Source organism: Ceratotherium simum, chromosome 15, assembly GCF_057802395.1.
Source record: "Ceratotherium simum simum isolate JZ-2026a chromosome 15, ASM5780239v1, whole genome shotgun sequence".
Taxonomy (NCBI): domain Eukaryota; kingdom Metazoa; phylum Chordata; class Mammalia; order Perissodactyla; family Rhinocerotidae; genus Ceratotherium; species Ceratotherium simum.
In genome coordinates, this window is record NC_141914.1 from 42,490,419 (window position 1) to 42,504,298 (window position 13,880).

The 13,880-nt window shown below is 39.6% G+C and overlaps 1 protein-coding gene across 2 annotated transcripts in view; it reads right to left on the reverse strand.

Annotated features, from left to right (window-relative positions):
• Positions 1-13,880, reverse strand: part of USP13 (ubiquitin specific peptidase 13) — a 111,143-nt gene that overhangs the window by 21,826 nt on the left and 75,437 nt on the right. For both annotated transcript variants that reach the window (XM_004424691.3, XM_087439976.1), the window contains 5 exons: positions 13,532-13,706; positions 7,868-7,956; positions 5,342-5,464; positions 3,803-3,829; positions 443-586 (listed from right to left, as the gene is read on the reverse strand). In XM_004424691.3, coding sequence (XP_004424748.1) covers positions 443-586; positions 3,803-3,829; positions 5,342-5,464; positions 7,868-7,956; positions 13,532-13,706 — 558 coding nt within the window. The remainder of the gene's footprint in view (positions 1-442; positions 587-3,802; positions 3,830-5,341; positions 5,465-7,867; positions 7,957-13,531; positions 13,707-13,880) is intronic.

The following is a 13,880-nucleotide window of genomic DNA, read 5'->3' on the forward strand; positions in this document are numbered from 1 at the left end:
GTGGTGATGGTTGCACAACTCTGCGAATTTACTAAAACCCACTGAAATGTACACCTTAAATGGGTGAATTATATGGTATGTGAATTCTATCTTAATAAAGTAGAAAAATTAAAAACCAAACAGCCCACATTTCTTCACAATATGTTTCCATTTCAAGTTCTCATAATCTCTTAGCTAGAAGTATATCTCACATCTTTCCAATGGTCCTTTTGCCACTGAATGGTACACTTTAACAGTGTGAATTATATCTCAATAAAGTTATTATTAAAAAAAAGAAGACAAAGATTGTGACTTTGCTACACAAAGTCCTCCCCCACTGCAGCATATTATAAGCTGAAAAGTCATTTTCAGGGACACATCCAGAGGACAGGGAAGAACCAAGGCTTAGCATCACTGAGGAGCAAATCAGACCCTAAAGCCATTCCATTTTCCGGCCACCTACCTGGCTCCTCCATGTGAACAATGATCCAGTTGAAGGCCACCTCGGCTCCCATATTTCCAGTAAAGTACACAGCCTTCCGACATGCTTCTAGAGGGAAACCCATCTCAGCCAGCTGCATCACTGATGACTCATCGATGTCTGATGCTACGGAGCACAACAGGATATCCTGGTGTAAAACAGTAAACTCTCTACTTCTTCTTTTCTTAGCTTCTCTTCACCCCCTTATCCACATGCTACGCAAAGAAGGGGCTATTTTGTTTAATGTGTAGATGGTGCTTTAACCTTGTTTTGTTTTAAACCATCCAAATATTAAGCTATTTGAGCTGAGTTTATATCTTGGACCTAAATAGGAACCATGGTAATTACCTGAACAATCTAAGCACTGAAAAACAATTCTCTAATTTCATACAGGAAGATTTAGTGTATTCTCAGAACGATCTCAGCCTCTCAGATCATTCCCAAGACCTGTATAGCAGCCTCTTCTATGACTGAAATTTGAAGAGAAAAGCATTATCTGCAGGCCCAAAAAGCCTGTTCCTTAAATCTCACAGGAAGTTAGAGCAGGCCTTTAGATACATTAGCAATCAAAGGAAGGACTCAGCTATGGGAATGGAGAGCCCAAATGTTAAGTATGGAAGGAAAGAATGTGGTTTTTAATCCTATATGTTTAAGATATTAAAAGAGATAGATTTATAAACCTAACTTGGGCTTACAAAGAGTTTTGTTTTCTTTTCTTTTCATAATAACATACAGATATTGATAGAGAGGTGTGTGTATGTCTATGTGTGGGTGTGTATAGACACACACACATACATATAGTTTTGTATGTATACATTATATCTTCGTACAAATATATACATATACATATGTATGCTTATATGTATATGTATACACATACATGGTTGTGTGTGTGTGTGTGTGTGTGCCCCCATACACACCTATACAGTGCTCTCAAATTATACCAAAGGTGGGGGAGAACAGAGCACAAAATATATCCGTTATGTTTTCCATGTCCTGAGGTCTCTAATCTACTGAAAATTCTGCCAAAGATGGCAATTAATAGAATTCAGGAATAGAGATACCTGTTTTACAAAAATTATATTGAAAGTGTTTACCAAAGTTCTCTCTTACAAGGAAGATACATAGAGCATACTATCAAGGTCAAATTTTAAGAAAGCAATGACGTAGGACAACAGTGATAGCCAAATTGTGTTCTACGGTATTCTAGTGATCTGAGAGAGATATAATTATTGAACCACAAAACAAGGGGTTTCCATGGTCAAATAAATTTTTAAAACCCACATTCTCAATTCTCCCCTTAGAAATTTATAATGCGTATTAGCATAGTGAAGACCCAAAAGTCCTATAATAAAGACTCCTACAGGGGCCGGCCCAGTGGAACAAGCAGTTTAGTGCACGCGCTCTGCTGCAGCAGCCCAGGGTTCGCCGGTTCAGATCCCAGGCACACACCGACGCACCGCTTGGCAAGCCATGCTGTGGTGGCGTCCCACATAAAGTGGAGGAAGATGGGCACAGATGTTAGCCCAGGGCCAGTCTTCCTCAGCAAAAAGAGGAGGATTGGCAGATGTTAGCTCAGGGCTGATCTTCCTCACAAAAAAAAAAAAAAAAGACTCCTATAGTAAGGAGACTATGAAAGTCCTTCTGCAGAACACCTTTCAACAGCTTGTAAGACTCAAATGTTCCCTAGAATGCAGTTTAAGAAGTGCAGCTTAATAAGGAGTGTACATATGTATATAATAACATATTGGACTGAAATGTATAATTCCATTCTTGTGAAAAATAAAGTGAGCCAAGCACAGGTAAAGAACAGTAGAAGGATATACACCAAATGGTAACAGTGGTTATGGATGGGTGATGAAACCACAGACGATTCTTGCTAATCCATAGTTTCTAAGTATATTTTTATGTTTGTAACAAGAAAACAATGTTATTCCTTTTAAAAATCTGATAAAGCTAGGACATAAATATAAAATAAGCCCAGTTAATTCTATTTTCTGCTGTTGAGTACGGGTAATGGCTGATAAAACAGCAGGCTTAGATCCAGGGGTAATCAATGGCCAAACCAGTAACACTGAAAAGTGGCTGGGTGCTCACTGTCAGAGACGGCCTCCTCCTGCACAGTCAGTTCCAACCACCCACCACCTCCCCTGGGGTCAGATCCTGCAGGCCAGTTCTCTGCAGCATCAGGAGCAGCCAGCAGACCTCTCACAGTCCAGGCAAGGTCAAGCGGCATGAAAAGCACACCAGACTCCTAGTGCTGGTGCTGGTCCAGCCCTTGGGTCTCCGAACTTGACTGGGTCTCAGTTTTATCCTCTGTAAAAGGTCACCTGCCCTGCCCTTCTAACTGTGATAATCAAATGAGAACCTGGACTTTGTATAAATAGTAAATACACACTGTTGAAAGAATTTATGGAATAATCAATGCACTGTGACTCATCGTAACCATTCAAAATATTAACAGCCATTGTTATTATTTCAGTTAGATTATTCACAGTGGCAATGGTTTTCCCAAGACCCTTGCTGACCCTAACAGCTTCTCCTAGCAATTAGCAAATTATAACAGACCCAAGAAAGCAAATGTGGAGGTTTAAGCCACACAATCAATCATCTGCAATATGGAACACTCAAACTTCTAAATTAACAATAGTTCATCTCCAGAAAGGCTTTGTAGACAAAAAGATTTAGAGTATTTAGTGTCTACTCTCTCTTCCTACCAATTAATATCTAAATATTCACTATTAATAGTTTATTTTTTTAATGTTCTTTCTTGAAAACCAAGAGTATCAACTCCCTCAGGATTAAGGCACTAAAAGGCTACAAAATTAACAAAACAATCCAATGAAACTAACAACCTTGAGAGTATTAATTAATACTACCATGTCCTCTCAGTCGTTTGTCTTTGTTATGTGTCCAGCGGCAGGAGTGGAAAAAATGACTGCCCACTGTGCCATAATTGTAGAAAGAGGCCTACTCATGTGGCCAGAGAGGGAAGAAATAGCATCATCGTACCCCATTCACATGTGAGGAAATCGAGGCTCAGAGAAGTTAAGTAAATTATCCTAGGTCACATAGTCTTAAATGGCAGAGCCAAGACTCCATCCCAGGGCTTATTGGCTCTATGCTAATGGTCACTGTCCTGAGCTACAGGGCCACCTAAATCACCATGTCACTGGTTTACATTTGCTGCCAACTCAACTTGCAGACAAAGAATCATTCCCATCAGGAAAAGCTGCATATACACATGTAAAGAACAATGCCCCTTTACTGAACTCCCACAGATAAATGTGTCAGACCACTAACAATTGCAGGACACTGAGAAAAATTTCAAAAGATACATACGGTCTATCAATTGGTTCATCAGGCGATCTGGAAATTAAGGGAGAGTGCAAAAAATGAGACCAAACCAGAGCAAAGAGTTTCAGAGAAAGAATGAGTTAATCCAGGGCGCTCCCTAACCCCCACCCCCAACCCCTTGAGATCCCAAACTGTTGTCAACCCCTCAAGTCCCCACACAGACCACCCCAGCCTGCACGACATAAAGTCATTACAGTGAGGAGGGAAAATATCAGGTTTCAGGCATTTAGAGCAGCTAAAACATGATGCTCTACCACCTTAATGAACTAAATAACATGGAAACTACACTTTTGGTGGTGAGCACACTGTAGTACATAAAGAATCAAATTATAATGTTCTGAAACCTAGACAATATTATAAACCAATGTTATCTCAATTAAAAAAAAAGAAATGAACTAAATAATTTCTCTCTCTGTATTACTAAGAATTACTAATTGTAATTATACAATTACAAACCTAGGATTCTGTTATGAACCGCAGAGAAAGCAGGAGCAGTGCTAATAAACCATCTCGTATTTCTCTGATGCCCATACTGATCTCTTCTTTCTCGAACCCTTTTAATGAACCACCTGTACCACATAACCCAGACTGCCCCACGTACAGGTCCCTTCTCTACTCTCCGTACTCTGTAATTTAACATTTGACTTAGCATGAGAGAATAAAGTAACAAAGATGCCTATCTTGAATCCTATCTTGATCGTCCTGCATTCACCTTACCCTTCATTTGCACCCGAATATAGTCCCCAACAACATTCATTGCTCAGTCGATGAAAAACGTTTGGTAGAAGGGCCCAGCATGCTCTATCACGATTAACTAATTACCTAATTGACTCATTAGGAAGGTGATTGGTAAACAGGTGTGCAAATGAAGCCAGAATAAAGCTGATTTCATCAGAATAACTGAGCTCATAATGGAACCAAGATTTTTTGACAATGTTCTTGGACCCACAAAGGTGAGGCAATTATTTTTTGAATGTCCTTTTCCCTTAAAAAGTGAAGTATTCTGAACAATGACCAATTTAGCATTCACAGAGTGAAAAAGAAACTCAAGCCGATCCCTTGCTATGAAGCTGGGGAGGTGAGATGTGGGCAAGATTTTTAAAACCAACATGCACTGTTGAATTTCCCCTTTTGCTTGTCCAAAAGTATTTCCAAGAATGACACAGCTCCCCTAGACTAAGAGCCTACTGAAAACATACTCCTTCTCTTCCCTATGGGCCCATGTTGGGGAAGGAGAAGGAAGGAGGGAGGCAAAGCCAGAGGCAACATAACCTAAAAACTTTTGGGAGATTGGCAGCCCTCTATTGCCAGTGATTTCCACAGGTCTGTTTCAACTACTTGTGATGGGTCTGTGCTTCTTCCCATGTCTATTTTAAGTTCACAGTTGCAGCCAGGCCTCACTTGTGTGTCTATGGTGGGTTATAGCACAGGAAGGGACAGCAGAGTGGTGGGAGAAAAGTGACTATTCCAGCAGAGGAGGGTGGGGGAAGTGGTAGAGAACATCCTCCTGGCAGAAGACAGTACCTTTTGAGTCATCAGGAATGACTATGGGGGGGCTGATGTCTGGAAGCTCCTCCTCTCCTGGCTGTAACCCCTTGGCTCGGAGATGGTTGATATCAAGTAGGTCTGGCATATCAATAGAAACATCTGCAAAATGAGAGAGATTACATTCACTGGATTCTCAAAAAGCCCACAATCACCTCCTAAAACTAGCACCACTAACTCTACATGCATGTGTCTAGGCAGAGCTAAGGGATGCTTTTCAGGCCCTAGAGTAGATCATTGGACCAGCAGACTCATCGAGACTGATTAGATGTTAATGGAGAGTATAGAGGAATGGAAAGTATAGAGGGCAGCAGGATTTCACAATGAACAAGAACAAATGGGGTAAGCCAGAGGTCACAAACTGGTAGCCCAAAGACCATTTATAGCCCAGACATTTTCCATTTGATGTTTTTAAAATGATGGCAACAAATTCCAATTTTTAAATCAAATTTAATTTAAAAATCCAGATTTCCAGCTTATTTTATAAAACAGAAAGCTGTAGCATATTCTCATATGGTAACAACTGCCTGGAGGCCGATCTTTAGCTTCCACTCTAGACAATATGTGCTCTCTGTGAGTCTGTCACAGACCCCACCACTCCCTATTGCCCCCATGATCTTAAGCATCATATTTGTGCTATTCTGATTCTTATAGTAGAGAAATGTTTTTCTAATCCATGTATTTATCCAAAGTGGGAATACCCAAGAAAGACCAAGATAGCTAGCTACATGTTTCTTACACCCAGCCTACCTCTTTCATTTACATTATCATCCTGTCTTGTTAGGCATTTGAGTTTGCAACCCCTAGTTTATGCCTTTTCTCAGATCATAGTGGGTACTGCAATTATTCTAAACAAGGTAATAAATAAGAAATTAAGTTTTAAAGAAATTAATTGAATCTCAAGTATATTAGTCTTGGGTATATTTTCTTAACTTCTCAGCTCAGTTGTTATTACATTGACTTACTCAAATACAAAATTTATCAGTCTAATAGCCTGTTGAGATTCAGTATTGCACACATTCAGATATGATTATAATTAAAAATGGGTTCAAATGTTGGTGCAGGATATGTCTCTCGGGCTAGCAAACAGAACCTGAAAAGACTATCCCCAAAACCAGTGATAATGCCAGATACATAAATCCTATTTTAAAACAACAACCCAAAGAAGAAACTTAGTTAAAAAACAAATTTAAGTCTCAGGGGACAGCAAAAAACATAATGTCTGACCAACAAAATCAATACAATTCTTTCTCAACAGAAAAATTCAGGTTCATTAAAGAAAGCTTTGTGGCTCCTTTAAATTCAGCAAGTCTGTGAAATCTGACCTGAATTTTATATCCTTTACAGAAATTCCAAGGACAAAGAAACATAAGAAAACTGTTTCTAAAGCAGTTCAAAGCCTTTAGAAGAGTCAGTTTTCTCTCTCAGTACTTCTCAGGTCCATGGAGAAAAGGTTGAGTGATGAGCATCCTGCCCACAAAATTATTCTGCCAGAAAAAGCAAAGATCTGCTGCAGAATCAGTCTCAGCCCTGCATAATTTCATGTGGCAAACAGTGCCATGTAAACCATTAGTGCTGGAAGTTTCTGGAAAATTTCTCCTGCCAATTTACATTCTTTTTACGTACCCCCTTCAGATGAGCAGATAAGGGCTTAATTAACCAGAGTAAGACTTGAGTTGTTGTTTTTTTTAAGTGCTCAAAACATAAAAACTTTAAAGGTCTGGCAAACAGTCTGAGGTACCTGCTTGAGAAACCACCAAGGGTAAAACTGGACATCCTTCCACAGCACTAAGGACAGTCAACTAACACCTTGATAGTAGAGCATGATGGTGGAGAAATTGTCCTTATGCATAGTCTGGAAAACCAACCTCTAACAATGGTCAAGGGCCTTTAAAATTAGCAAGAAGAAAGTCCAATTAAGCCAAAGTCACATCCCTTTTTTGACCATTTAATGCAACTGACTGTACTCTTTTTATTATTAATAAAATTTGTATGATCTAAGAGAATGTCATAAGCCACACCTGCCTGCTTCAGAGCCAGAGGGGAGATGCTAAGAGGAGAGTGTATCTTCAGTTACTTGCATCTCCAAGTGCGGTCTTTGGACCAGCAGCACTAGCAGCATCAGCACACCTGGGAGCTTGTTAGAAATAAAGAACCCCAGACCCCACCCCAAACCTGCTGAATCAGCAGCTGCATTACCAAGATCCCAGGTAATCTGTATGCATGTTCAAGTTTGGGACGCATTGTTTATTTGATAATGTGGGGATCCTGTTTTCACTCTTAGAGTCCGGTCATTCCAGAACCCATTATTGGGAGGGGTTAGCATGTGGTAATTTTTATTCAGTGCTTATCATACACTCGGATTCAAAAGAAAAAGGTGGGAACAATGGAAAAAGAATGAAACGGAACTGTTTCAGGCAGCCAACCACACAGGCTCTTTCACATGCCATGTTTTTTAAATGGCTAATTTGAGGTTTTAAGCAAAAGCATGCAAAAGATACCTACCAAATTTTTTGGGAACCCAGTCAAGACCAAAAGTGAACTTCTTTATCTGCACTACCAAGTATTCAGGGAATGAGGCAAAGCGAGATGTTCTGGGAAACACAAGGGGATTAGATCAATGAAACAAGGCAATAAGAATTGTGAATACAGTTCATGAAGCATCAAAAGCTTTGTCTGAGGCATACCTGACTGTTTCAACGACTGGACTGAAGAGGAGGAACACGCGAAAAACAGACATAAGCGGACATACACTCACCCGCTCCTGGTCATTCATCCTGGCCTTTTCACAAGAAGAAAATGTTTAATGGAGGAGAATGCTGTCCCTTGAGAATTATTCTGAGCACACTGCAAAATTATTACTGTTACTTTGCTGCGGCATTTTATACTTCTGAAAAGTGTTTTTCAACTACACACATTTGTTTTTTCTAAACCCTTGCTAGAATTTGGTATATATATTTGTAGGCGTATGCGGGCACGCGTGCATTATGTGTTTGTATGTGGGGTTTGCAAAAGCTCCCCAAGCAATCCTTACACACCCCCACACCCACCGAGAGTCACTGACTTACAGCACAAAGTTGGCATGAGGAGGGTTTATTGGAACTTGGGTTGAGGTTGACGACTGGAAATGCCAGGGCCTCATTAAAATACTACTGCACCTAAAATCCATGGTCACGTGGAGCCTGAAGGTATATATATTATGGGGTAAGTATCTAAAATATCTAAATCTGGGCCTTAAATTTTTAAATTAGTTCATTTGGTCAATGTCTTGAGTTTCCCTTCAAACTTTCAGGAAGACTGAATGGCCTGGACTTGGGTTTGACAATTTTATGCACAGGCTATTCAATTTGTACACCAAATTCATGCCCCAGTTCCAGCTCATTCTCTCCATATTTATCATCTTGTTTATAACAACTATTTCTATTGGAGTGTCAATGTGGGTATAGCAGATAAATGTGAAAAATAAAATTAGCTGTAGACAGATACCTTTTAAAATAAAAGATTCTAGAACACTCTCCCCACAAACTCCACTTTTGAAATATGTCATTGCCTTCTACTTGGAAGACATCATCCCAGAATTCACAAAACAAAAGAAAATGCATTGCTGCCCCCTAGTGTAGAAGGGAAGCCACAGTACAGGGACAGCACTGTCTAAAAAAAGTCAACAGATGTGGATTTGGGTCTAGGATATGCTACTTAATTCACTCCAAATCCGGATAGGTTCACTGACTCTCCCCGAGGCTGCATTTTCACATCTATGAAATGGATTTATTAATACTATCTACCTGCCAGGGCTGTGCGATGTTCATGAAATGATGTGAAACCGCTCGACACACTAGAATGTACTATGTATACCTAAGGAATTAGCATGACTATTTTGTCATGAAAGAGCTGGACTCCATGAGGCCTTGAACACTGACTTTGTCTGTCACTGACCTGTATTTTGCCCCAGGCAAGTCACTAAACCTCTCTGTATCTCAAATTCTCCATCGCAAGGATGGTAGAAGGGTACAGGCAATAACATAAGGGATTTCTTCAAAACACAGGAGCTTAACTATCCTAAGGAACTGATCTATTATTATCCTGGCTTGCTCTTCAGAAATTATATATTATCTCTAATTAGGTTTCCTATCTTCTGATAAACAGTAATAAACATCATTCTTACTTAAATTCCTCAACTACACCAAAACCCAAGAAACTCCATCTGATATTTTCAACTAATGTAAAACTGTCACTTCTCTGACCTTTTCCTCTTACCACATTTACTTAAGATCTGAAAAATATATAATGGTGAAATCAACCAAAAGTCAACAGTAAATCAATGATTTCCCAAATGTGGTTCAGGAGCCCCAAAACTCTTGCAGTAGCTCTGTGTCAGTATCTAGGTGGGGAATCAACCATAAAGCAGGTTAGATGATGCCCACACTATATTTGCCCTGTTGGGTAAACATTCTTTATTCATCTTTGTAACGTTTACAGGGTCTCAAGTTGAATCACACATGTAGCAACTGCTCAATACATATTTGTTTAAATCACCCTCAGAATTAATATTTTGCATTCATTAATGTCAGGTTTGGCACATCAAGTTTGTCAGTTGAATCCAGCAAAGATATAAATTATGCACCACTTACATTTTTGTTCCTAAAATTAATTTCTGGAATTAAAATTTTTCTTGAAAAGTTATATATTAAAAAAGACCATTGGAATGTAAATCATTCACAAGGTCTAGAGAGACACACAATAAATTTACCTCAAAGAATTGCTATGGAAATTAAATGAGTTAAGACATATAAAGTGCTTAGAATAGTGCCTGACAACACTATTGTGTTGTCTGTTGACAACCTAGTATTGGTATTTAAAATATTTCAATTGTTCACTAATTACAATTAAGGCAAAAGCACTCTGAAAATCTTACTAAAAAAATATATAAGCTGTCCCTCTCCCTGAAATTATTAAGATTGTCTAATGTATTGAAAATCTGATGACTAAAAAATATATAATTCTATCCCTCTCATTCAATATGTTGAAAATATGATAATTAATCAACCACAGTCAAATTGTATAACCCAAGACAAAAAAAAGGAAAGATAAAAATACCAGTAATAACAATTACAGCATATATTTACCCTGTGCCAGGCACTGTGCAGAGTACTTTCCATGGTTTATCTCACCTTAATGCTCACCTCAACCCTATGAGGAAAGAACTATTATTATCCCGAGTTTACAGATGAGGAAACAGGGGCTTAGGGAGGTGAGGTCACTTAGCCAAGGTCACAGACCAGCCAGTTCCACACTGGGGATTCAAACAGCGCCCATCCACCTAAAGCCTGTGCTCCGGAACCCCACACCGTGCTCTTCCCTTCATAAATGATAACGGTCAAGACAAAATCTCTCCCTATTGACCCTTAATCTGTGAGCTGCCTAAGGGCAGAAACTAGATCTTATTCAACTCATTGCCTAGAATACACTAGGGGAGCAATGATATCTGCTGACTGAATGAAATTTCAAACACTAGCATCCACCCCAGCCACAGTCTGCTCAGGACCATTTAAAGGAAGGGTCTGCATGTCTGGTCCATACTGATCCAAACCCTTCCAAGCTCTTTAGGACATTTTTTGTCTCTTCCTACCTTTCAGGCTCTGGGTCTAACACAAGCAAGTTCAAGGCCCCAAATTAACAAAATAAGGAGGTCGTGTCTGAGTCACAGCCTATATTGGTGGAAATAAGAAAAAGAAAAAAAAAACTTTTAGGAATCCCCTGAACCGGTTTCCCCAAATCTAATATTTGAAACATAATAAGGCATAATAAGGAATAAGCGAGGCTATATAAGGATTATGTATAAGGATATAAGGATAAGCAAGCATGAGAAGAAATATAGGTGCACTACATAACACAGGGATTACGACCTTACACTTTCAACTCAACTGACCTGCATGAATCCCAACTCTGCCACTTACTGGCCAATTGCTTCTCTTTATTTCCTCATCTGTAAAATGGGGAGAACAATGGCACCTACCTCATAGTAGTACTAAGAGGATTAAAAGATAATCGATGGGAAGTGCTTAGCACATGACCTGGAATAATAAATGTGCAATAAATGGTAGTTGCTTTATTACCCTAAAACATTGTTTTTTCCTTTCCCACAAAGCCCCATTTTCAATTGTTAACAATTGTGATACAGCCAGTATTAATTTTTTTCATATACATAAAACCATAAGAGCATGTATATATGTAAAAGACAGAGAAAAAGGAAAAACATGTTTAACATTTACTGTTAAGGATTACAGAAAGCAGAAACCCTTCCTCAGGGATTCTAGTAGTTATGTTACCACTGCCTACAACTAAATATTTTGTAGCAGTTGAGAAAATCAGGTCAGCAAGCATCATTCTTCCATTACAGATGGAAGCAGGACACTGGGTGGTGACACTGTCACAGGAGAAGAATCCAGATCTCCTGACCACTAGCCCCGGGGTCAGAGACCCCGCCTGGGTGGAAAGCTAATGCCTCCAGTCTCCATTTTAAAGATAGGCCTTTTCCAAGGAATGAGAAGTCTCCTTCCTACAGGCCCAGAGAGCATGGCACACCCTGCACTTCTAAGATGTGAAGCCACTTTTCTGAAGAGAAGAAAAGGATGGCCAAGCAGACAGGCAAATGAAGAACACTCGGCAGCTCACACCTGATGCTGGGGGCTTTCTAGGCTGCCAGGTCCCTGATGGCTTCCTCTTCCCATACAGAATCAGAATTAAAGCTCAAAGAGCAAAGGATAAATGTGTGAGGAATCTTCAGCCTATCATCAATAATTAAGTAAAAAAAAAATAAAATCAACACATTGTACACCTTAAATTTACACAATGTTATATGTCAACTATAGCTCAATAAAGCTGGGGGAAGAAATAATTAAAGAACTTGTTTCCACCACTAATATAGTGTATAGATTTCTAACTGCTCAAAGATGTCTCCAAGTTGCAATGAAGTGAATCTTGCACATTTAACATGACAATTCACCAACTATCATCTTCCAGGACACACACACTCCAAAATTGAGCCCTCCTACGATGAAAACTTACCCTGCAATGGATAACTGAAAACTGAATGAACTATTATTAATCCTCATTTGGACATCAAGAATAATTTTTTAAAAATTATTTTAAGAAAATAAGGCATTTTTTTCTAGCCTTTGAAATAAATTCTTTTTGTTTTCCCATTTTTAACATCTGAAGTTGAGCATCTGAAACAAAGAGGAATCCTAGGGGATGGCTGTTGCAGAGAATAAGTGATTTAGGTTTGACTGCTACTTGAGGTTGTGATAAAAACAGCCAGCAGGAGCTCTTCTATCCTTCGCTCTCCTTTACACCAGCTAGGGCTCAATCCTAGTTTAAAAGGAAAATGCCCAAAGAATATTTAAAAGCAGTGAAATTCCCAGAGCCAAACTTTCAGACCTCCCCCATTTTATGCCACTATGAGCACTCTTTTTCCAAGTGTATAAAGTGTATTGGCAAGGACTTGACTGCATAAAATCAATTAAGGCATCAAGTGGAGAAACAAAAATTTTTATGTTTTATGTTTATGACAACAAGGCTCATAATGTGGAAACAGAACACTTTCTGACTAAGTTCTAGGCAGCTCATTTGAACAATGCTCAGGATCTCTTATGACCATTTGGAGATGCCCTGAGACCCCTGGTCTCTGGTAGGAACACAGTCACCAAGTTCTAAGCCAAGTCTTTAATTATGGAATTAAAATCTATCACAGTGGAGTTTAAATATCAAAGATTGTCATAAGTATTTTTGTAATTTCTACATTAATATCATTCTTGCCGTGGGAGGTGGGGGGTTCCTTGGCTATAGCCTCTCAGCAAAAAAAAAAAAAAAAGCAAATGAGGATACACCACAACCCTGCTTTAAAAAAAAAAAAAGGTAATCCCTCCCTAGTGTGTAATACAGATTATAAGCCTATTTTATTGGCCAGATCTCACACAGTGAGATCTATGACAACCAGGATTGTGTGAATCACAACCCCATCTCACAACACATGAACAAGCCTGCGCAGACTCATACAACACCCTACCACCTCTCCCCCACCCCAGGCCCCGCCTCTCAAGGCCCCCTTCTCACCCCACAACCACCACACAAACACACACACACACATGCACACACATACACACTTACTTCACACCCGCAGACTTTGCCTGTAGGGCACTGCTCCAGAAATCGTCAACATTTTCTGGTTCAGAAAAGGCCTGAAGGCAGGCACTAAATGGTATCTTGGCACGAACCAGCTCAGGAAGGGGTCTTCTGTTTGCTTCTGCTTCCCTTCTCGTTAATTCATAGGCGATCAGCTCATCTGAGTGAAAGAGCAAATGAATGACCTTGCAATCACTCTCATCTCCTTGAAACAAACACCACCCTCTTTGGACAATCTGCCCCGAGGGCTTCTGGGCTGGGGCAGGATTGCCTACTTGCTGCCCTTCACAGATCTGGAGAAGCCTGCTGAAAGGCTGTTCTCGGGGCCATCTTT